The 23,136-nt window shown below is 42.4% G+C and overlaps 1 protein-coding gene across 1 annotated transcript in view; it reads left to right on the forward strand.

The window, feature by feature from the left end:
• Positions 1-23,136, forward strand: part of snd1 (staphylococcal nuclease and tudor domain containing 1) — a 174,651-nt gene that overhangs the window by 118,128 nt on the left and 33,387 nt on the right. Inside the window, exon 18 of the mRNA XM_030439353.1 lies at positions 14,038-14,179. Coding sequence (XP_030295213.1) covers positions 14,038-14,179 — 142 coding nt within the window. The remainder of the gene's footprint in view (positions 1-14,037; positions 14,180-23,136) is intronic.

Raw genomic sequence — 23,136 nt, forward strand, 5'->3', positions numbered from 1 at the left:
ACAAGAAAGGAGTGCATGGAATACAAGCAGCGAGCCTTGAATTTTAACACGGACACATTTGACCTCACACTGCAGAGCTTTGATTAGTCAGTCTCTGCAAAGGTTATTACCTTGTGCAACAGCTGTTAATTGATGCAGTATTCTGGGTGTTTACTTAAACGCAGAACATATTAATCTAAAACTACTTATCCTTGAAAATGTTCCCTTTTATGTGTGTATTTATTCCTGTTTATCCTTCATAAAATGTCATTTAGTTAACATTGTCTTTAAATGCTTTTGTTGGCTTCAAGGATTTGATCAGTTCGGCTTGAATGAGCTCGCATTGCTGACTTTCCTGTCACCTTGCAGCAGTTTGCACAGACAACCCTGCCATGATGCATTGGCCACGCCATTCATGTGAACATCCATTACGGCTAGAAGCCGTGATGACATTTTCCCCCGCAGATAACTGACATTTATTTATTTTCGGAGTCATCAGGCAGATGCTGTGAAAGCGTCAAGTCTGCACACTTTTCACCCTGCTTCAGGTGTCCTCTCTAATCGTCCTTGTTTAATCAGGGGAAAAAAGAAAACGGCGTGTGCTATTCGCGTTCGCACTAAAAATAAGACACACGGAAGTTACAGTCATTTACACACACTTTGACATTTTTTAGGGCCCCTGCTTGGAGCAACACTTAACTCCATTTAATATGGGTCGGCAGTGAAATACCCCTCCCTGCTTCCCCTCGCTTTTCTCTGCTGTCTAATGAAATGCTAAATATTTGTTTCTTGAGGGCACCATTTAAATGCTCTCTCCACTGGTTGGCGGTTCAAACCTTGCCCCATTTAATGACTTTCCATTTTATTAGTTCCAAGGCATTAAGATCAGACCTTGTTGACATTGCCTCACTGGCCTGTTGTCACCTAAGAGGTATGAAGTGCTGGTTACCTCTGACACCCCTGACCTTTTCAAATATGCTTTATTATTTCTGATTGTAATGTTGCTGTTATTCAGTTTACTGCACTATGCATGCCGTCTTCTAGCATCGACTATAGAAAGGCAAATTAGGCTAAGTGTACTCTTTGCCAGAATGGAGAGAAGAAGCTTATAACCGGTGCGGAAGCTAGCGCCTCATCAGTTCTCTTTATTACCTGCTCACAGACACAGAATCCTCCTCACATTGGCAGGCCGGTCTTGGTTGAGCAGCCAATTCTACTCCTAAATTCATTTGCTTATTCTGCTCCTCCATCCGTCTCCTGACGGCTCCCCCACGGCCTCTCATTCTCCCGCTCTTCTTACCTTTTCCCCCCTGTTCCACTGTCTCTCCCTCTCATTCATTTGCTCCTGCTCTGGTACCTTCACCTCATCATCCCCATCTTTCTTTTTCCTCATCATCTGCTCTTTAATTCAACCTTTTTCTGGCTCCCGTAATTCCCCTCCGCCTTTTTCCAAACCTAAGCCCTGAATTAGATGTCGTATTTGTTATTCTCCCCTTACTTTACATGCTCTGTAATGCTTTGTCTGTGTGAGGAGAATGTAAAGTGCATTGATTCATTGATGCATTTTTTTTCCTCTACTATCCCCTGGTTTTTCTAAAGGCACCTCTTCGAAGTGCCTTTTTCAAAAAGGTTTTTCAAAAAGGACATTTTCACATTTTTGGCATGAGGAAACGTCTTCTGCTCATTTAACTTAAAGTGGATGTTTGACAAAGCAGACGCTGTACCTGCTCACATGTTAACAATGGCAAGCCGCTGTACTGTAGCTCACATTCTTGTTTTTGTGGCTTCCTGTAGTCCGCATTCTACCAGCTGGAGGATGGTTTTCTGCCTACTGCAAAGCACCGTACCTGTCAGCTCAAGTTTTTAACTGTGGGACTCATATTTTAGTGTCTTTAGTGGCCTACGGGGATCATCACACTGTCCCAACAAAATAAAATATGTTTTCGTGGCCCTAGTTAAGCTATAAAATGCCAGAACACTGCAGATTGTTGGTTTGTGGAATGGCATTCACCATGTTTGTTAAACTGTCAAAGAAATGCTCGCCCTTAATGGAAAACTGATGGGTCCTTTTTCATGGGCTGTCAACCTTGGGAGCACGATGACACGTGGGAAGAGGAATAGACGAATAAGGCACGGAGAGGGTTGGAGGGATTGCTTTATATATGAGGATTAGCCAACTGGATCGTGTGTGTGTGTGTGTGAGTGATGCCATCATGGTTTAAAGATCATTGTATTGCCATAGTTGTTGAGAGCATGCGTGTTGCTGTTTATGTGCTCACCTCTGTATTCTCCACATTGTGTGTTTGTCTTTGACTGGCCATTAGAGGTGTGGCTGGCCTATTCCATCTCATCAGTCAAACTAAGAGGGAAGTGGAAGGGTTTATTAACAAGGCGGGCAAGGTGGCCGAAATAACTCTGCGTATGTCCTCCTCTATTATCTCTTGTTCACCATCATGACACTTTTTTTTGTGACAAGCCAGGCTTGAGAGAAATTTTTAGTTTCGGAGAATCTCCTCTTGTAATTTAGGTCATTCCACCTCTTACTGTTCTCAGTCTCCTGGTTGGGTAGCCTGCAGAAAACACTCTCAATCTACAGAATGGGACCACTCTGCTAGTTTTGCTAGTGTGTTTTTGTGCATTTTACAGAGTCGCTCTCTTCCCCCCTTCTCTCTCACATGCCTTAGGGAGAGGCAGACAGTTACATAAACAGGCTCTCGTCATCACTGCACTTCCGATTCCCGCTGTTGTACCGGTCTCTCTCAGCCCTCGTCTCTCTCTTTCTGTTAGTTTCTGTCTTTTTCCCCACATTTGCCACATTACTTGCCACTTATTTCTCGTTCTTCCTCTGCGTGTCAGTATAAGTCTCACCAAAGCATTTTTGCTCGCTTCCAGTGTGTCATTTGGGGGTGCAGCATGTGGATATACAGTCGTTGAGATAATTGACACTTGAGACAGTTGAGTCACTGTTATATAACGATAGAGAATGATTCTTCAGTCCCATAGCAAACAGGGAACTGGTTTACTTTGAAAATAAGTTGCTAATTACCAGATGTAACATGCTGAGCAGTACCCATGCTGCAACTGACTGTTTTACTACTGCAGGCCTTCTTTATTTCCACATCCATCAATCCAATCAAAGAATTAAGCACAGAGTCCCTCTGAACCATCTCCAAGTAAATTTAAATATTTCAAAACTGACAGACATATCCTGAAGTGTTCTGCGTTCTGATTAGTTGGCCTGCTGGAAGCCTGTCTGTTTCATGCCTTTGTCGCCACATTAGTTTGTGTCTGTGCTCTGCCAACCTTAGTCCCTCCTACAGGGACGCTGATTAGTAAACTTGTTCCTCACCTGGGAACGAAGCTTTTCTCAAGAGCAACGCCAGGGCTTTGAATCACACTACAAATTATGACATGTGGGAAGCGATTCAAAAAACTTCAAGGGGCTTTACCTCTGATGTGATAATATTGCCATCTTTTTCTCCCCTTGCTTCTCTCCCCCTCCCCCCTCTCTGTTTCCCCCTCTTCCCTCTAGTTCTTCCTCCTGCTTCCCATCGCTGCTCCTCGCCAGATCTATATTAACCTCTCTGCCACTCTCTATCCTGCATCCCTCCCATCCCCTTATCCCCTCCATCACTCAATATTCTCCTCCTTTTCATACCTCTTATTATTTTGGCTTCTTCTTAAAGCAGGGAAGCAATAGGGAGTGGAAGAACAAGAATCAAAGGTGTGATTTGTGAGAAAAATGATCAGGATTTCTTCACGGAGAAACGGAGGGTAGAGAGGAGATAACACCACCCTGGAAAACCGGTCGTCATGGCAACATTGTGTGGGACAGACTAGCCTGTTAATTAAAAAGTTGATTAATTGCCTTTTAATTGCATACTTATACATTGTAGCATTGAGGTAGGCCTATTTCTTAATCACTCTACTTTGTACCCGCTCTTCTCTTCCTTACTTTAAGCTCCTCCCTAATTTCCAGTGATCAGACACAGAACGTGTTCTCATGGACAGTAATCCACGCGATTTGATAAACATATCTTATAGAGGATGAAAGGAAAAACAGAGGGCTAGAATCCCGTGCTTTCATTTCAGTTGCAGCCCACTTTTATCTTTTTATACAGGTGAGACATAGCAGCAGATTTTGAAGGGAGAATCAAGACAGAATAATTGTGAAGGACAAAGACGGCGAGGGAGGGGGAGTCCACTAGCAGATCACACATACAAATGCAAAAATCAGCGTAGGACAAACAAGCATAGTAATCAAACGCAAATCAAGCGAACCTCTAAGTACTTGTGTCCGTCTCTGCAGCCCTCCATCGAGCAGCACCTCATTTTTTATCAAGGTTATCAAGATACACAATCAGACAAAGTGTTTTTCCTGGCTACAGCTTAGTTATTTTCTCTTTTCTGTCCCTGTCTTAGCCATTTGAAGATAGAGTGTCGGTATCGTGTGCCCTCGCACTTGCAGCTGGTCGTCTTAAATTGCACGCCTATTCCCACACCGCTGCATTTGTTTTGATCCGACGACATCGCGCTCGGCTTGATCTTCTTTTAATGACCGTGGACAGACAGAGTCACTGCTTCGATTTGGAAAAAAAAAAGAAGGAAGAAAAAAAACAGCCCACTTGACATAAGTCTCCATATGCTGGAGTGACTGCCTCCAGGGACGATGTGTGTGGTTTTGTGTGGACCAATGCCTGGTCCGTACATTCAGCCTTCTGGCTCTCCATACCAGCCAAGTAGGGTGGCACCCATGAGGACGGGGGCACAGGTGTAGGTTTGTGTGCGCACGTATCGACCCGATTACATATGCGCCCACATTTGCTGTTTCCATGGTAACACCATGCCCCCCTTCAGTTCACATGCACATACCACCAATCTCTGTCAGGTGCAAGTCAGCGCTTGTTATTTAATTTAGCACTTTTTATGTTTTTAGTTGGGTTTTTTTGTCTGCATTTTACGTCTTGCGTTTTCTTTTGTGTTTTTCACTGTGGGGCACTTTGGGACGTCTGCTCTGATATAACGTACATGTTGCTAATAGCCAGACAGACCTGCTTCCACCCTCACCCAACATCAACGCATCTAAGTGGATCAATTTGTGCCAATTTAAAAAGTGTAACAAGTATCCACCAAGATGGCCTTAGGTCGTTTCCAAGCCCTCGACTGTCATGTACGTGTATGTGTGGCAGCTTAAAGGGGGGTCATATTAGCCGTGTAAGCCGGGGTTGAGTCGCCCCCCGCCTGCCTGCCGCCTCTGTGATGGGAGAACATCTGTTGGCTGTGATATGAAGCTCGGGAGTATCTCTTTCTCTCTTCTTCTTCTTCCCCCTCTCTCCTTCGCTTGCTCTCCCGTTTCTGTTATCCCCAGCTGCTCAGCTCCCTCCCTTCACGTAAAAACCCTGTCCCGCGCCACCTGTGCAGTTTTAATGCATAATTTATCTGCTAAGTAACCACATCCGAGAGACTCATCCCTCCACCCCTCTCCTGCTTTTCCCGCTCTCCTCTCAGTGTTTGGCTTGGGACATGAAAGTGGACACCTATTTTCTAATATTCTTATTTAAGAGGATTAGGTTTGATTGGGTTCCAGTGGTGAGCGGTGTGTCCAAGAGTTGAAATCCCCAGTCAGTGTAGCCTCAGTTTGAACCTAGATCCTTTTTATTTTTGTATCTGTCATTGGAAAAAAATTAAGAAACCTTTTTTTTCTTTGCTTTGTTTTCCCTCTGAAACATCCCTAGCAAACTATATATATTTATATACATATGTTTTAGGGTTTTTTTTGGCTGTTTTACACGGTTGAAGATAAAAAAATGTTATCTAACAGAATTTCCCCTGGAATTTGTTGTGTTGAACCAATTGCCTCCCCAAACATGATATACTGGTGTTGTGTGATTTCAGTTTTTACAGCTTGCCCAATATACCTGTGTGCAGCTGACATGTTTTGTTACCATGTCCGCATGTGTGGCCTTGCAGCCCCATAAGCAGTCGTACTCTATTAGCCCACTGTGGCAGAGACAATGTCGCTATCACATCGTAGCTCAACCTGGACCAATTGTTCCCAAGGCCACAATCTTGCCTCTGTGCACATATATGTTTGTGTGTGCTAAGCCCAGTCTGTATGTTTTATGATGCATTAAATCTGAATATGAGGACAGCATGGAAGGAATGAGAAGGAAGCTTGCGCACAGACCCTGTAAATCAGTTCTTCCACAACCACAGACACGTCTTTTACTTTTCCCACTATGACAAGGTGAGCCATCAGGGTTAATGTACCATCAACAACCCCTCTTAACCTTGGAGGCGGGCCCTTAAGGGCCAGGCGATTGCATCGTGTTGATGTCTTTTCACTTTACTGTACATGAGCGATTGTACCACCCTGACACCTGTCACTTAACTCGCTGTCCAATCAAGATCAATAAAGATGACTGTTTTTCGCATAGAGGTTACTCAATTTGATTTGGTGGTTGTCAAGAAAACTGAAGTGGCCTCTGGCCTGTTGTATAACAGGCAGTCAATAAACCAAAATGAATGGACACTGGTAGTCCACCATTCAGTCAGTCAAGTTGTGTGGTACCTTCCATCAGCTCCAAGCATTTACCTGACACCAACCTTTTTTCATATCAGTTATTGGCAGTGAGTCAAATTGGTTTAAAAAGCCAGAGTTGAAAAGGGAGCATATGCACTTAGGAGCATGGCAGAGAAAAGACCACTTTTTTCACCACTCTGATGTATAATTTTATTGAAATGGTGACATGAATACAAGAGAATATTTCCTATATCTTTTAGAAATGATGATTTTAGTCACAACCATTCATCAGCCATGAAACTTTTATTGTGTGTAAGATTGATTTGTTTTGGCTTTTGAATGTTGGTTGAGAACTCTTAATGCTACATTATTTGGCCCCTAATTAGAGAATTTTCATTGTTCTGTGGGCTTGGCCCTGAAGTTCTCGCTGCTTTTGACCCAACCAAAACAGTGAACCGTTATTCATCCTTCCTTCAAGGACACTGGAATTTTACTGGAACATATTTTGGATATCGCTATATGGTGCTATGTCATCAGTGTTGTCTTTTGTGCTGTTAAAGGCTGCAATACAGTAAAGGGATCTTGATGTATATCCACATTACTGATGATTGTTTATCAAAGATCTCATTGTTATTAATATTTTGTCAAAGCACCAATAGTCACCTGTACATTGTTGTTGTAATATCAATCAAAGTAGGGCCTATTGAGTTAATAATATTGCGAAGAGTGATTCTTCCAACCAGTCATTAAGTGCTCTTGAGAAGATTGCTAAATAGAAGATATCACAACATATATCGTGTAATGTGACTTTAAGGGGAGGCAGCGTGATCATAGAAGCTGCGATATGGCAGATTCGCCCTCAGTGAAGTAATTGTCCGTCTTGTTGATCACTCTCCACCTCTAATGGTTTCGTCAATACAGACAACATCGTCAAGCACCAGGAAATCCAGGTCGTCCACCTCTCTGCCACGCCAACCTGTCCTTCCCCTTTCGACTCTGATGCAGATTTCTAATGAGCTCTTTCTCATTTTGTATGCCAATCAAATTGCTTTCTAGAGCTTTGTGTTATTTACAAGGGAACATTATTGTACAGAGGAATACTGAAATGGAACATCAATGCAGAGTTATACGGCAGCACCCTTTGGGTAGAGTTTAGCATTCACGGCGAGCATGCATTGAGTACCAGAGAGACTGGATTTACAGCGAAAAGAGTTCAGGCAGTGTTTAACTTTTCATTGAGTATGCATCCTTTACGGGCATTCCAGTTCTTCCCTTTGATACCAGCTGTATCATCGTTGAAGTTAAGTGAAGCTCCCCCATCTAGCATCTACACAGAAAAAAATAAATCACAAGTAAATGTGGTCCCTTTCTACCCTTACGTGTAGCTTTAAGCCCTTTGATGTTAGTTTCTAAAAAAAAAAAAGAAATAGGCTTCAAGTGAACACAGTGGGACCAAATAGAGAAAAACATGCCCTCGATTGAATTAATTAACAATTCTCTCTAAAGGGGTTTCATCAGGGATGTAATAGGGGCTAAATTGATTTACAAAGTGCACTCTTATGAATAACATGCTCTTATTGATTTCAGTTGTTCTCCAAGTGTGATTGGGTAATGAATTAACAACGAGACTATGCAAGATCCTATGTAAGAAGAGCCATCAGTCGAAATGATCCTGCTACTATTATCAGTGCTTCAGCGACTCTGCGATATTGCTTCTGAACTGGAATTTGTGACTGGGTATGAGGACTGAGTAGCCTTGTCCACCGAGGTGTGCCTGAATCAGAGGGCAGCGACATGTGCATACCGCAGCTGTCGGTGTCGGTGTGGCATGCGAAGACAGGTTAATGAGAGATTGTGAAGGCAGACTGTATTTAAAGTAGTGCTCATAATGTTCTTTTCAGGGAGCACTGTCTTCTGAGGGTGTAGGATTAATCAGAGAAGGGATGAAATATGTTCTTTATTTGATAGAGTAAAAATAAGACACACTTTCTCAAATCATAGACAGTTTTAGAGATTCAGATGAAAAACAACTTTTAAAAAAACAAGACTCAAGCCCACACTGTCAATCCCACAAAAATGAAATTAAAGAAATGGTTAGATATATCGAAGCAGTGTGGAATGATGGGAATTGCCGTCTTCGTTGTCAAGCTGCCACCACTGCCGAGGCAAACATATCTGGCGATGACATGTTCACGAATGAGGTAATCTATTAAAGTTCGTCTCTCTTGGCTTTGTGAAGGACTCGTAGGGATGTTTCTTTTTCATGTTCTCTAATGCCTCGAATCAGTGCCTCTCACTCTTGTTCTGCAAATGTGGTAGATAATGTATACAAAATGTATATCATGCAAAACTCTGAGAAGAATCGACACAGAGACAGGGTTGCAAAAAGTGGGTTCCGTTTATTGCTGGGCTTACCAAGCCTTTATACCTCAGTTGTTTACACAGTTTCTTAGTGATGATCTGGACCACCACCAAAATGTCAAGATGTTGAGTGTCTTATAGTTCTCTATCTTTTCTAAATATCATGTAACTTCCAGTAATCGTTCCAAAGTTTGTGTGCATGTATACGTGTTTCACTCACACATGTATGTGTGTGTGCTGTTCTGTTTGCTGGTTGGTTTGGTGTGTAGGTTTCCTGTTTTTGTCACTTGGTGTTGGAAAGTTCTGGCAACTCCATGTGGTTAACTGTGTGTGTGTGTGTGTGTGTGTACATTGTGTATGATGTTATCAGTGTTTCTCAATCTCTGTTTGTCTCAGGCTCCAGTACAGAATAACACATTATTTAAAGTTCAATACCAGTCACTTAGTCAGGCCAGATTTCTCAATATATTCCCCCCTGTGTGGGTTGACAAATCCCACACAAAACTATAACAATGTGTGTGAGGGCGAAAATCTTAAAACTTTAATAAGGATTAAAAAATTCCCAGCACCACACACATTCCACAGATCCCCTTTCAAACCAAACCAAATTTTATACAAATTTCCCTGCTAACAATCTTTTCAACATGTATTTTTGGTGGCAGTGACAATTTTTGTATTAACACACCATACACACACACACACACACACACACACACTACTCAAATTGACACACTGCCACCTTTAATCACTGTTCAAACCAGCCCTCACCCCCTCGTTCTGGCACTATGTGTGTATTCAGTCATCCATCTGTCTGTGTATTCATCCACCTGTGCCTGTCTGTGTGAATCTACGAATGTAGCACAATTGCTCAGTCTTTCTGAACAGCCGCACTCTTCATCAAATTAGAAATATTCAGACAAATCAACACTAAGCTAATCAGCAGCCCACTTAGCTCTCCAAAGCAGAGCTGCACTTACCAACTGTGTGAGAGCTACTCTTCCCATCAGCGAGGTTTCGGCATGCCAGGCTGGGTAATTAAGACGCGCTACCAGTGAATTGCTGCAAAAAAAAATTGGCCCTAACCAGAAATTTCTTCGTCTGAGGTAGCCATTTTCTTCCAAGTCTCACTTGAAACCACTTTGGCTGTTAAAAGTTGCAGCAGCTGGTGTGAAAGTTTTTGTCATAATTTTTTAAGACGGAAAATATTTTTTTCGGTTGTTAACTGTTCTTTTTTCTTTTTTCCTCATTGTAGTCTTGGAAGAATAAAATTCAGATAATTTCAGATTCAGATAAAGAGATGGAATGAAACAGTGAGAGCATTAAAGGTTTAGCTAGAGAAAGGCAGCAGAGGAATTAGAAGATTAAGAGAATTTGAACGACAAGAAACCAGATTTGAGAAGATTCTTCTTTCAGCCTTTTCCATGTGGTTCCTGTAGTGACCAGATGGAGCAATAGAGCAGCACTGCCCCATCAGCACGTCTCCAAACTTTCTTTTGGGTCTATTTGTGTATTGTCATTCAGGAGTGAAGGTCAGCCTAACCTGCCATCTCTCTCAGCTTGGCCTCCATTATTAGGACTTGTTGTCCTTTCAGCCTGAGCTTAATGGCCTGCCGCTTTTTCCTTTTTCCCATCTTTCCATCGCTCTCTCCCCTTCCCCTCTCTCTCTCTTGCTTGCCCTCGCTCTCATTGTCTCTGGCAGCTTGGTGGCTCTAGCGTCTGGCTGCAGTTGCAGAGCAGCAGCAGAAGCAGCAGTCACATACCTGCATTCAAGTGGAACAAACAGGATGGTTGGCTGCTCACGGAAGGTCATCAGCCCTGGGCGCAGCCCATGTACGTGTGTGTGCAGGCGCGTGCGTGCGTCTTCGCATTTTTTTGAGCTTTAAAAACAGTTGAAGCGCCAGTATTTGTAGTGTGGTAGGAGACAATGCAAAGCAAATGCTCATCTTGGGGTTACCACAGAATCTTTGCTTAAACATTATCAACTCATGCATAGACAACCTAAACTCAGTGTGTGCATCTTACAGTGTGTACATACAAGAGATGTTTTACAACGTCTGACACAACAAATATGCTTCTTTTTTAATCCATGCAAGATGGCATTTTTTTTTTTTTTATTTACTCTTGACGTCTTCTTTCTTCCATTTTTGTATGCCCTTAACTACAGTCATTGCTTGTTGGGCTCTGTGCGCTGCCAAAATGTGGATAAACCTACCCCTCAAAACTGTGTCTGAACTTATCCTGTGCAGTCAGAGGACTGAAACCGCTGCTCTGCTCATGTGCTGTTCACACTGCGCCTCCTGTGTAGACGCAATATTAACCCCGATTTACACAATTGCAGTGACAGAGGGAGCCGAAGAGGCAGCAGGATGTCGGTCATTTTCAGTTGAAGGCGGTTGTACAGGGAGTCAGTGTCAGGGATGGGGAGATGGAAAATGGCAAAAAAGGTTCGACTTCAAATGTAGCAATATCTCTCATGTTGGTTGCAACAATTGACCGACTGCTTTGACTGCAGTCTAGCTGCGTCTTCGGCACATGAGAGAACTTTCATAGGGGAGGCAAATGTGTTTTTCTGTCTCCGCAACCGTCTCTTGTCACTGTGACATCCGTACTCGACACAAAGCCAGAGGTCAAGGGCATTCCTTTGTTGATGTGCTTGGTGTCCAATCCCACCATAAGCCAACCCACTTGCCACAGCCCTAAAAGTGGCACAGTGATACCCCACCAGGCTAATGAATGGTGACACTCTAATCTCTGTAATCCCTAATTGGTGCTGCAGGTTTGATTAAAAGCCACGCCGTGTCAGCTCGGTTGCAATGTGGGAAGCATGTTTATTAGCTGATGCTGTGTATTCCTGCATTTGTGATTGTGCATATAATATGAGCGTGTGGCTGTATATGAATGTGCTAATAATGCACGTGCCTGTCTAACCCCGTACAGAGAAAAATAAAAAATCCTGGTTGATCTCGGGGTTTACGAAGCGTGGCTGTATTTTCGGTCTTCATTAACCTTGCTCGCCCTCAATCCCCACAATATCTACCTGCTTTCCTTTCCTCCCTTCTTCGCTCCTTTCCCCCTTCTCTTCTCCAGCTCTTTTTCCTTTTATTTGCAGCATTTGATGGATGAATAATTGAATGTAATTGGGTAGTATGACCCTGTCTTTTCTTGGCGGGTAAGCAGGGCAGCACTGCTCAGTTCTTCGGTCACTCGTTTCGTGGCTAACAGTTGGAAACATTTCTTCCATGGTGGTGACAATTGTTTTTTTTCCCCAACAAATCTCATTCACCAATTGCTCCGTCTCTTGCACACAGACATACATGCGCACACATGAACACTCAGTTCACTGCCGTAAGACTCTTACCAGTGTACATCACCACATCAATGAGGTAAAAGGATAATCTAATCATGCTGAAGAGCCAGCATATTAAAAAAAAAAAAAGAAGAAGAAAGCCTGGGGTATGATTAACTGAGCCTTAACACTAGCGAAGCTCTGCAGATGAGCCAAGGCACGAGTGAAAAAAAAAATGACAACACTAAAACTAGTTAATCTAATTAGCTCGATGATACCATGCAGTTAAATAATTAGCCAAAACCTAATTGGCTAATATCACTGTGCTGTTATAAAATCTGTCTGCCTCTTTTCCTCCTCTTTCTCTAACCTTTCAAAGTAAACACTTCCCAAATAGCCTGCAGAAATGAGCGGTAACAAGCTGTGCCCCCGCTGCTGCTGTTTTCTGCAAAAGAAGTTGGAGCACTTTTTGACTTTTTGAGCTCCCCAACCCTCCCTGATTCCTTGTCTTCTTCTTTATGTCTCCTGCACTCCCCCTCTTGTGTATTTCATCTGCAGGGAGTTGATGAGCTTGCTTTCATCCTGACCATCCTGTGTTGGTGCCCGTGTTTAATACTATTACTATATTTGAAGCTCTATACAAACATGCTGCTTTCAGTCTTGACAACCACCCACTCTTTCTTCCGCATCCCTTGCTCTCTGTAAACACACACACACACACACACACACACACACACACACACACACACACACACACACACACACACACACACACGACACACATCTACTGACATCCATGCAGTTTGATATGTGGCCCAAGGCAAAGCACTTCTCCCTAATGAGCCTCCTGCCCTCTGTTTCTCCTGGGGAGCCGAAAGCGAACTAACCTTGATGCAGCATGGAAAGGATGAAACCTGCTTACACACACACATACGAACACAAGCACAAAACACTATGCTCGAACACACACAAACATTATTATTTCCCAAACACGTCATGTTTTCCCCCACACCACATGTCTGACCTCAGTCTTACTGTTATCTTGAACTAGTTCTAACCCTTAACCCAGGACTGAACCCTCAAATTGGCCGTGTAACATGCAAGGACCAGCCAAAATGTCCTCACTTTAAAAGTCTAAATCTCAACTTGATTTAAACAAAATAAGAAGATACTTGGTTTACTTTCATGTGGGACAGAGAAAGGCGAATCCTCACATTTAAGACGCTTCAACCAGGAAATCTCTGCTATTATTACTTAAATTGGTTACTTGGATATCAAAGTAGTCGCCAGTTACATTTGTGTCCATCTACTAATGGAATGTTTTGGCTCTATCACACTGTCTGCTGTTTCATCATTCATTTTAAGATGATATCATTTGGCTTCATTTTCTATGACTAATAGAAAGTTCTGTGACAACCATTATTGCTTTCACATCATGAGTGGTGGACCAGTGGGTTGTCATATTACTTTTTTATTATTACTCATATCTCTATGTTGATAAGACTGTCACATAGGGTCTTCACACTTATCTCCTCTGAATTGGAATATGGTTGAAGCATCATGGTGGTTGGGCTTTGCATGGGTGATGATGAGAAAAAATAATGCTTATTTGCTATTACCCCTTTTTCTGTATGATATTAAGGTCTATTCCATTTTTTATCTGGCACTCATGAATATGTGACCAAATCAGATAGTAGTGCAAAATGTTTGAATTGCTGTTACTTCTATATGGACGTATCAAGAGTTCTCCTCTCTGACACACATCTGTTCTTATTTAGATGATTTTTTTCTTGAATCAAACAAAGAATAAGCTCTAATGGCTAGTACAAAGGTCTGTTGTCTGTTTGCAGTCATTCACCTGTCTCTGTCACCTGTGTTCATATTGTAGGTCTGGGCCAATTATGAGGAGAAACCCGTTGAGGAGGTCGTGCATGTCACCGAGGAGAAGGAACGAGTGGCCAACTACAGAGCAGTATACGTCACCGAAATCTGCGACACCCTGCACTTCTACACCCAGGACGTAGAGACAGGTAACGTGAGGTCGTGCCTCGTGTGCGTGCAGGAATGCGTGAACGACAGTTGCCTGATGGAGTCATTAAGCATATGCAGACTACATGGGTAGATCAAATGTGAATTAGCAAAACTTGAAATGGCTGTATTGCTTCATGCTACAGTGATTATTTCATCATCTTAAGCATTCCTACACAAATTACCCACCATCAACAGTCTCTTCACACGGAGGTGCGAGCGAGGGGCTCTCGCTCTCTCACTTTTTATTCCCTTTTAACACCACACTGACTTTATGAATGTCAATTATCTCTACCACTCTGACATTCACCTCATCCCTTGCTGCAGCATTCCTCCCACCAACAGAGACAAAACAAAGGACGTCCTACTTGTTATTACTACTGAATGACGGGAATAAATCACACCATCCCCTCCTGTCACCAGTGACAGGGGGAGGAAGGGAGAGGAAAGTTTGGAGATGGGAAAACTAACAATCCCTGGTATTCCCGCATGGCTGCTCCCTCTGACGAGCTCTGTTTGCGAGTGTGTGTGAATGAATGCACACATAATACCTCCCCCTCTTCTGTCTTGTGCAGAGTAACGGCCCATCTTTTAGGTTGTATACTTAATGGGCCATCCTCTGCAATATCAAGGTGTGTGTATATGTATACATATGTATCTGTGTTTAATTACAAGCTAATACACGCAGCAGTTTGTCGCCACTAAGATGTCTGAGGCTAATAATAGTAACTAAGGCCAGACAGATCTCATGCTTAGGCCCCAGTGCGCTTAGCAACACCTTTGCCATTATTTCAGTGCAAATAATGAGAGACTAGAATTAGAGAATGAACAATCTGATCCAATACCTGTACTCAGGTGATGGAAAGAATTTGATCAGTACATCACTAATTGAAATCATCTTTTTAGAAACAATCCAAGCGTGGGTTTTTACCTTTTCTTAATCATCCTGACTGAATTGTTTGAACCACCATCTGCCAGAATTGGACCCAATCTGTCTTGATTTTGTAACACAATTATTGTCTGACGAAATCACACATTCAGAAAGGCACAATAACACCGAAACCTGCATTCACAAACCGGCTGGAACAGATCCAAAGCCTTCATGCCAGTCACCGTCCCTTCATCTTCTGCCAGTTTGTGTGTGGGAGCAGTGCGGGATGCGAAGGTCTTCCCCTCAAAGCCGCCCCCCACATCTGGCGTCACTGGCAGTCGACTGTCAGCGGCCATGAAATTGACTTTGGCCACCTCTTAATTTGCCTCACTGCCGTAATTAATTAATTTGCCTTCATTTACTGCCAATCTGAGCCTGAGCATCACTCACTCCATAATAATCCAATCACATATGGGTGTGGAAAGCATTTGGCCTCAATTGTTCTTTCAAGACCCCGGCCTTTCTTTCCTCTGCTCTTCTTTGAAAGCTCCAGGTGTTAAGAAATGTGCACAGACAATCTGCTATTCATGTCTTTGCCATGAGCTGTAGATTCAAATCTAAAGCCCTTACATGTCCGCTGGCTACTTGAGCTTCACTCCCCTGCAAGTTGAGGAGTGATGTTGAGGTTATGTGCAAGGTTTTATCACTGATCGAAATCACGTGTCACTGTGTAGAGGTTGAACTGTACAGCACATGGCACGTGTTAACCTGAGGCTGGGGTTAATGCCTTCAGCATCACTTACTGTCAGCAGAGAAAATGTATGGGCGAGATGTGGAGTGAAATCGTTCCTTTGTTCGAAGTATCTCAGGGAGTCAGAGTTGTGGGGACTTTCAGGAATCTCCGTTATATCTATAAGGAACCTGGGAAAACAGCAATATGCACACCGTTTACAAGTTTTTATCAGCAGCAACTTAAGTGTTGCATTTAAAGAAATTGTACACAAACTGCATTTTTTATAATGCTGCTCTCAGTGTGTTTTGACAGGATAGCTGTGCGTTATTTAATCTTTCTCATATAAAGGCTTGATTTCAGATGATCCAGCAAGGCTGCAGCCTTTCTATTTCACATTTTGTTTCCTTTAATTGGGCCATGTTCTTCCACCAAGAGGCTCACGTGCCAGTTAAAAAAAAAAAAGTGTTATTCTCAGCAGGGATGTAAAAACCTGTCTGGTCCTCACCTCCTTGCCTCCCTCTCCTCATCTCCCTCTCTATCACCTTGTTTGCCCCTCCCCAACTTCCACCATCTCTTTTTCTCCCTTGGTCTCTTTCATTTTTGCTGACGCTTCCTCAAAGCTACATTAAGTCATACCAGCCCCTTGAAGAGCACATCAAAGTGTTACTGCCTGTAAAATCATACAAGCAGGGTGCTTTGCAATATCATTACATGTTTCAACCCCCCCTCCACTTCTCTCCTCCCTTTCCCCCAATTTCTGGAGTGAAGGAATTTATATAGTCAGATAAGCTTGGAAGCAGAGGCTGAATATTATAAATAAGCTTGTGATTGCACCTCGTGACAACATAACACTTCACATAAACCATAGAGTGGCTATAATGTGTTTATTGCCACAGTTAATGTTCCAGGCCATGTGAAATTTTAATGCATATGATATTTGATCGCATCCCATGTGTGCCGCACCATGAGGATAAACTTCTAACAAATCGTGTACGTCAGTTTGTTGAGTTACAACAGAAACAAATGCTCAAACTCTCCACTCAAAGTACACACAGCACGAGATGGATGCAACACTGTGAACATCACGGAACTTTAACAATACAGTGGCACTGATGACCTCTGCGACACCTACAATTGTTTAGTTGAAATTTTGCACTACTCAATGTGTTGTTTGAACATTTGCCCTCCTTGTACTGTGTATATATTAGCATTCAACCCCAAACAGTTCATTTTAAGTCCCAACAATGTTAAACACTCCTGATGATGGTCCTACATTATGTCAGGAGTTTGATTGTTCACTAACACAACCAGTTTCTCCTCTTCTGTTGCAATTTTGCTCGATAGGATTAGAGTTCAGTCAGTGTTTTGGCAGCTATCGCTCGCTCTCAATTTGCCAGATGGAGTAAACACTCATTGAGTACTCCTTGACCATCATTGAGGTGTAACACCCTTGGAAGCTAACTGGCATTCCCCTGGTCCATCTTTTCCCTGATGTTCAGCTTGAAAGCCAGGAACAAGCCTCGTTAGAAGTAACTTGAACATGGGAGTCTAACTATGGAGAGCCGAAGACCCTCCCCTTCTGGTGGACCACCATGAGAAAAATAAACTGTGTGCAGTAGCTAATGGCAAGAGGTAACTCATTTGGTTTTGTGGCTTAAATTTCCATATGACTTGTCAAATCAAAAGATAATTTTTCACCTTTCAAAGAAAGTTATTTGTCGTACAACTGTGTAAGTCTGATTACACAGCAATTAGGACTACAAACCCAACAGTTGTGTAAGTAACATCCTCTCAAAACCCACAACATGGTCATGAATCTAACCCTCCATTCACATAACTGCTGCCGTCATCATGGCCTAACTTGTTGTGATTTTGACCTCTTTTTCATACTTTTTCTCATTTTCATGCGAGGCAGTGTAGTTCATTGAGAGGTTTCACTCAAAGCACGCAGCACTTTATAAAAAACTGTGACTCTCCTGACCTGCAGTATCATCTTCAAATAAACAGTTATGTGGAATTCATGGCACAATTCAAACAAGACAGAAAATTACTCGTCTCTCACCAAAAAACACCATTAATTTTTTTCTGAAATAAGGTAGCCATGAGGGGAAAAGGAGGGGGGAACATTTCTCCTTTGTCTATACCGCCGAGGCCTTGCTTTTGACATCATAATGATGATAGGTGCGAGCCCATTTACTTAACTTCTGTAATCCACAGCTCTTTATTGTGGGTGTAACACGAATCATAAAAGTGTATTTATAGAAACAAAAATGATTAAAATACAGCTGGGACTGGCAGAGTCATTTTTCTGTCTGCAGTTAAGAACACATTTTTTTTTCCACCATTGCTTCAGTAAGATAAGACTAACTTAATTGATTCGATGTGGGAAAATTAAGTGTCACAGCAGCAAGAAAAAAAAAAGCTGTGAATTATATCAGGTAGCAGGATGATACTAACAATATGGAGCGTGAGGTAGAAAATGTGTTTTTTTGAGTGTGCTTTATGGCACTAAAAGAAACGAAAAAGTTATTCCACAGTGAGAATGCGATATGGCAGATTGGGTCAAGTGTGTATAATTAATACCATATACCGACAGTAGAACAAAAGGGATGATGAAAGCTGACCTTAAAATTGATACAAGCATATATAGTTTAAGGCAGTTGGCAGCAGCTCAATGTAGTTACAATGAGCAGTGCATCTGAGCAAGACACCAGATGTTGTAAATAGCAAACAGTCCAACAGTACATCTGTTACAGTAGAATAAACAAGAGGAAGAATACAAAAAAACCTATAAAAACATTATGGTTACATCTATTAATATTTAGATGGTGTTTCCAAACCATTAAGTCAGTGAAAGTTTTGGCTATCTCCTGGAACAGGATACACTTACTTACTTATTGTGGTCTGCTGAGGGCAATAGTGATTGAGAAGTCCATACAGCTGCTGTTGCTCTTAGCCGAACATATGAAGGGCCCAGGAAATGGTCTCTACGCTTTTATCTTCCAAGCGTTTCTCATACTTTGTTGAGAAAATGCAGTTTGTAATATCTTTTATTCTCTGGGGGTCCTAAGCGCTCTGTATTTTACCCCTTTTCCCATTTTAATTATTCACATTTAATTACTCCTAAGTGTGGGTTTTTTCGTATATGGATATCTTTACACCAGCTCGATAAGTGATTAATTTCACGTTAGGAACGCTTTTTTCCAAGTCACTGAGAAGCTTGAGGGATTGCGCTCTTTAATCCTCAGTTTATTTTAAGGGTCTTTATCTGTTGCTGTATGCGTTTATCTCTCATTGTCTCACTTTTCTCCCTGCACACATTGTCTCCTCGCCGTACCGCTTTCTCTTTTTCCTCTCCCTATTTTCCTTGTGCGTGTTGCCCTCTCTCTGGAGGCTATATGTAATTACTGTCAGAGGGGGACCTGCATAGATCTGTGTGACCTTGGACACTAAAAGACAAAGGCCACTCCAGGCACAGGGGGGAGGAAGTGACTCTGGTCTGTACACTGTTGTTGCTTTACCACTTTACTGGAAAGTGGACATAATTAAAAACTTGCTAGATATATTCCTTAAGTCTTTATGGGTGTGTAGCTGTAATGGCTGCAACCTGAGTACTGGATGCACTGCCACTTTTCTAATGTTTTTTAATCAAAGACATAAAGTACGGGAGTATTAGTTTCCCTAAAAGCCCATTAACTGTGTCCCAATTCCATAGTACGTAGTAGTTAAGGAATGTTTTGAATAAACCTAGAGGGGAGACACGGTTGCGACCCACATATTGGCACTTACGCAACAGATAATTGCTGTACAGAAATGCCCAAAAACTGCATGTTTCAAGATCATTTGAAAAATATTGTAACATAAAGGAGCCTTCAACTGTTAAAAAAATTAAAAAAAAATCTCAAGATATTGGTCATGTGTTTATGTAAAGAAATTAATATTGATTGATATTTTTGGAAGTCAAATGATATTTGCTTGGCCAAAAACACACGTTTTAAATATTTGAGATGTTTATCTGGACAGAGTTAAGTATACGTAAAAATAGTCCAAATGTAGAGTGTTTAACTCCAACAATAAATACAATGTAATAAAACATTAAAGTGTCCTTAAAAGTCTTGTGCATGTGTGGAACAAGTGGTTGTAAAGCCTTTTGTGGCTCTAGAGGAGACTGCATGTAGTCTGATAAATTACTTTGAGTGATGTCTCTCGTGGTTAAGCTGCAATGTGGGTGATGTTGGACTCATTATGGCCAGTTTGAAAACAAATGATACAAATTGATATAGCAGAACCTGTGATATCACCTTTTTAATCCACTAAATTACATCATTGGAGGGGAGTCCTTTTTTCACATTTGCCGTAGTACTCCCTAAGATCTGTAAACAAATTAAACGTGTAAATTGGTGGCGTTACCCTTTTGAAGAACATTTCTATCCAGTGAAAATGAGGTATTCAACCAATGTCTACCTGCCAGCTTTCTACCTGAGCTCTCAACTTTATTTCATGAGCTTCCTCAGCGGGTGGAGTCATCATAGAGATAGGTGTGAAATAAAATGGCAGCTACTCAATTACCATTGGACCTTTCCATATCCCCTTCTTTAACCATGCAAAACATGTTGCATCCAGCCTGCCTCGGCTGCCCTGTCCTAGCAGCTCCCTCTGATTTGGACCCCACTCAGTTGTCACCTCCGTGGGATTGGATTGTTAAGCCCGGCCCCGTACGACAAACACGCGTTTTCCGCCCATCGCAAGCCTCAGCTGCGGCACAGTTGGCGGCACATCCTGTCTATTGCTTGTTTCCTGGCACCCTTACAGACTCATAATGAGTGGAGTCGTTCCCCCCAACCAGGTGCCACTCCGTCCACATTATTCACACTTCTACCTTTTACACACAGCAGCTGTTCATCACCTAATGAAGCTGGACCCAGCTACTGATGGAGCAAGGCGGGCAGGGACCGGTTCTCTCTCTGGCTACACTTCAAACCAGGCCATTTTCTGTCTTTTGAAATCTAATTCTATTAGGTTGCAATGTTTTAATCTTATTTTTTTCAGTTTTTTTGCCAATAGAGGATTTTCATATATTCATGTTGGCGTATTTACTTGTTCTCTCTTCGTGTAGCAGTCCTCTTTAATGTATGCTTTCCCACACAAAGACAACTTCAGCCAATATGGCCTCCCTACAGTGATCTGATAGCATCACAGCAATAATCTATTTTCTTTTCAAGTCCAACTCTATTTTAAGTGGAGGCGACTTGCCACAGTAACAGTGGTATTTAGGGTTCTGATTTTAATAAGAGGACATGAGAATTACTGCAGCATTTCATATTGATCCGGGTGAGTAGCCCACTAATTGGATGTCATGTCAAGGCAGCCAAGTGATGATTACTTTATACAATAGAGCTTAATACGAAAAACAAGGGTGCACATTTAGAAACGATCGTCACAATGCTGCCTGCACTGCTCCTTTTATTTTTTTTTCCATTTTGGTTGAATTATCTGTCTGTGGCACTGTAGGCATCAAGCCAAAGTCAGTCAGGGGTGGAGATAATTACTGTAACTGCTACACCAGTGGGTTATGAAACACTTTTTTTTTTTCAGAAAGTACTTTTTTGTTAATCATGTCTGTTCTTTGTTGAACCGTCCAATTAAAACAATGAAGCCAAGCAACTGATTGTGAAAAGGAGAAAAAAAAGTAACTCGCATTTCATGCAAAAGACAAAAGAAGTGTAACAAAATGCCAAATGTGACAATTGTATTCATGATTATATTGAATAGTTTAATGGCCTCTTCAGATTAGGGGAGAACAGTTTTAATTGCTATACTATTCTCGCAGTGTGGATGCAATCATCTCAGAGCTAAAGCTGCTCGTCTGTGCCACCATATTATTTCTAATTTTACATTCAGCCCGAATAAAATGAGTTACCATCGCAACAATTGCTGTCTCTCACAGAAGGCAAAGAAAGCCAAAAAAAAAAAAAACAAGTACTTGAACTAGATGCAGCTTTGTCCATCAGTCTTTTTTGTCTCATGTTTTATTAAGTGAAGTGTGTACGATCCTTTGCGGTGGCATCGGACCAAATACCTACAGTGAACAAAGTAATCAAACAAGCAAGTGAAAGTTGCAGTCAATGCTTCTGTTTTTCACTTTTCCATCTCCCTGCCACTGCAGCAGATGCAATATTTAGAGGTCAGACCCTGCCCGCATGATTTCACCCCCCCAACCCCTCCCAAGGCATTCATTATTAAATCAGATACGCAACTTAGCTTCTAAAAGGTCAGCTCACCTGTCGGTTTGAGGCGGGGTGCTTTTGATTTTCAGGCAGAAAATGAGCACTGTCCTCCGCATTCTTCACCATCCCAGCGAGCATGATTTGCACTAATGTCAAACTTCTCGGTCTATTACCTAATACTGAATGGCTGAACGACACTTTTCGCAGTGGTGAGCCACTTACAGGTCCAAATGGGGTTCTCTTCAAAATTGGCAAGGCTCAGCGACCCCCCCGCGGTCCTCTTTTCCCCAAATGTTGCACGGGGCCATCTTGTGAATATATTTGGACTCCTCACAATCAAAACAGGGCATTAGCTGCAGTCAATGAGGCTCGACAGGTGGCAGAGAGAGGAGCAGGAGAGACTGATGCAAAAAGAGAGCCACAGATGCCATCTCTGTTTAAATTTTTCACTGATGGCTTTTCCAATTACAGAAACAGTAATTTGCTGTAAAAGGTTCCAGACTGCCGGGAAGGGTAGAATGGAACGGGGTAATTGGTGGCAGTGGTGGGTGGTTGGGGCGGCATCGCATGAGATATAATCCATATCACTCTCCAGTGGGAGTGGAGCAGCATTAGTCAAGCAGGGGGATCATTTGTTTTTTATAGTGGCCTCCCTTAATGCTCGGCAGATGCTGACACCACTTTAAACATCACTCAGGAAGGGGAGTAAATGGCCCTTCCTCTTGTCTCAGCTCCCTCCTTGTCACACTGTCATCAGAAAGTGTACAAATATCCCCAGGTGAGCGCCAGGTTCTTTGTTGACCAACCACAGGGTGCACGAGGTGTGTGTGTGTGTGTCTGTGTGTTATTGTGCGTGTTTGTTTGCACACACGAACACAGCCCCTCGCGAGCCAGCACATACTGTACCCTGCGCCTGTGTTTTTGTTGTCTGTCAGTGCGGCCTTTTACCTTTGAAGTGTTGCTTGCATGTCCTGAAACGCAGCCATTCCTCTACCCCAGAGAATACAGCCCCCGTCCAGACCTTATGCATATTTAACACTCGGAACTAACAGGTGAGCAGAAGCACAAAGCTCTGTTCAGCGGCTCTGAAACTCTCAGATGGTGGATGATGCGCCATCCGTGTGTCCG

The sequence above is a fragment of the Sparus aurata genome, chromosome 14 (assembly GCF_900880675.1).
Source record: "Sparus aurata chromosome 14, fSpaAur1.1, whole genome shotgun sequence".
Taxonomy (NCBI): Eukaryota; Metazoa; Chordata; class Actinopteri; order Spariformes; family Sparidae; genus Sparus; species Sparus aurata.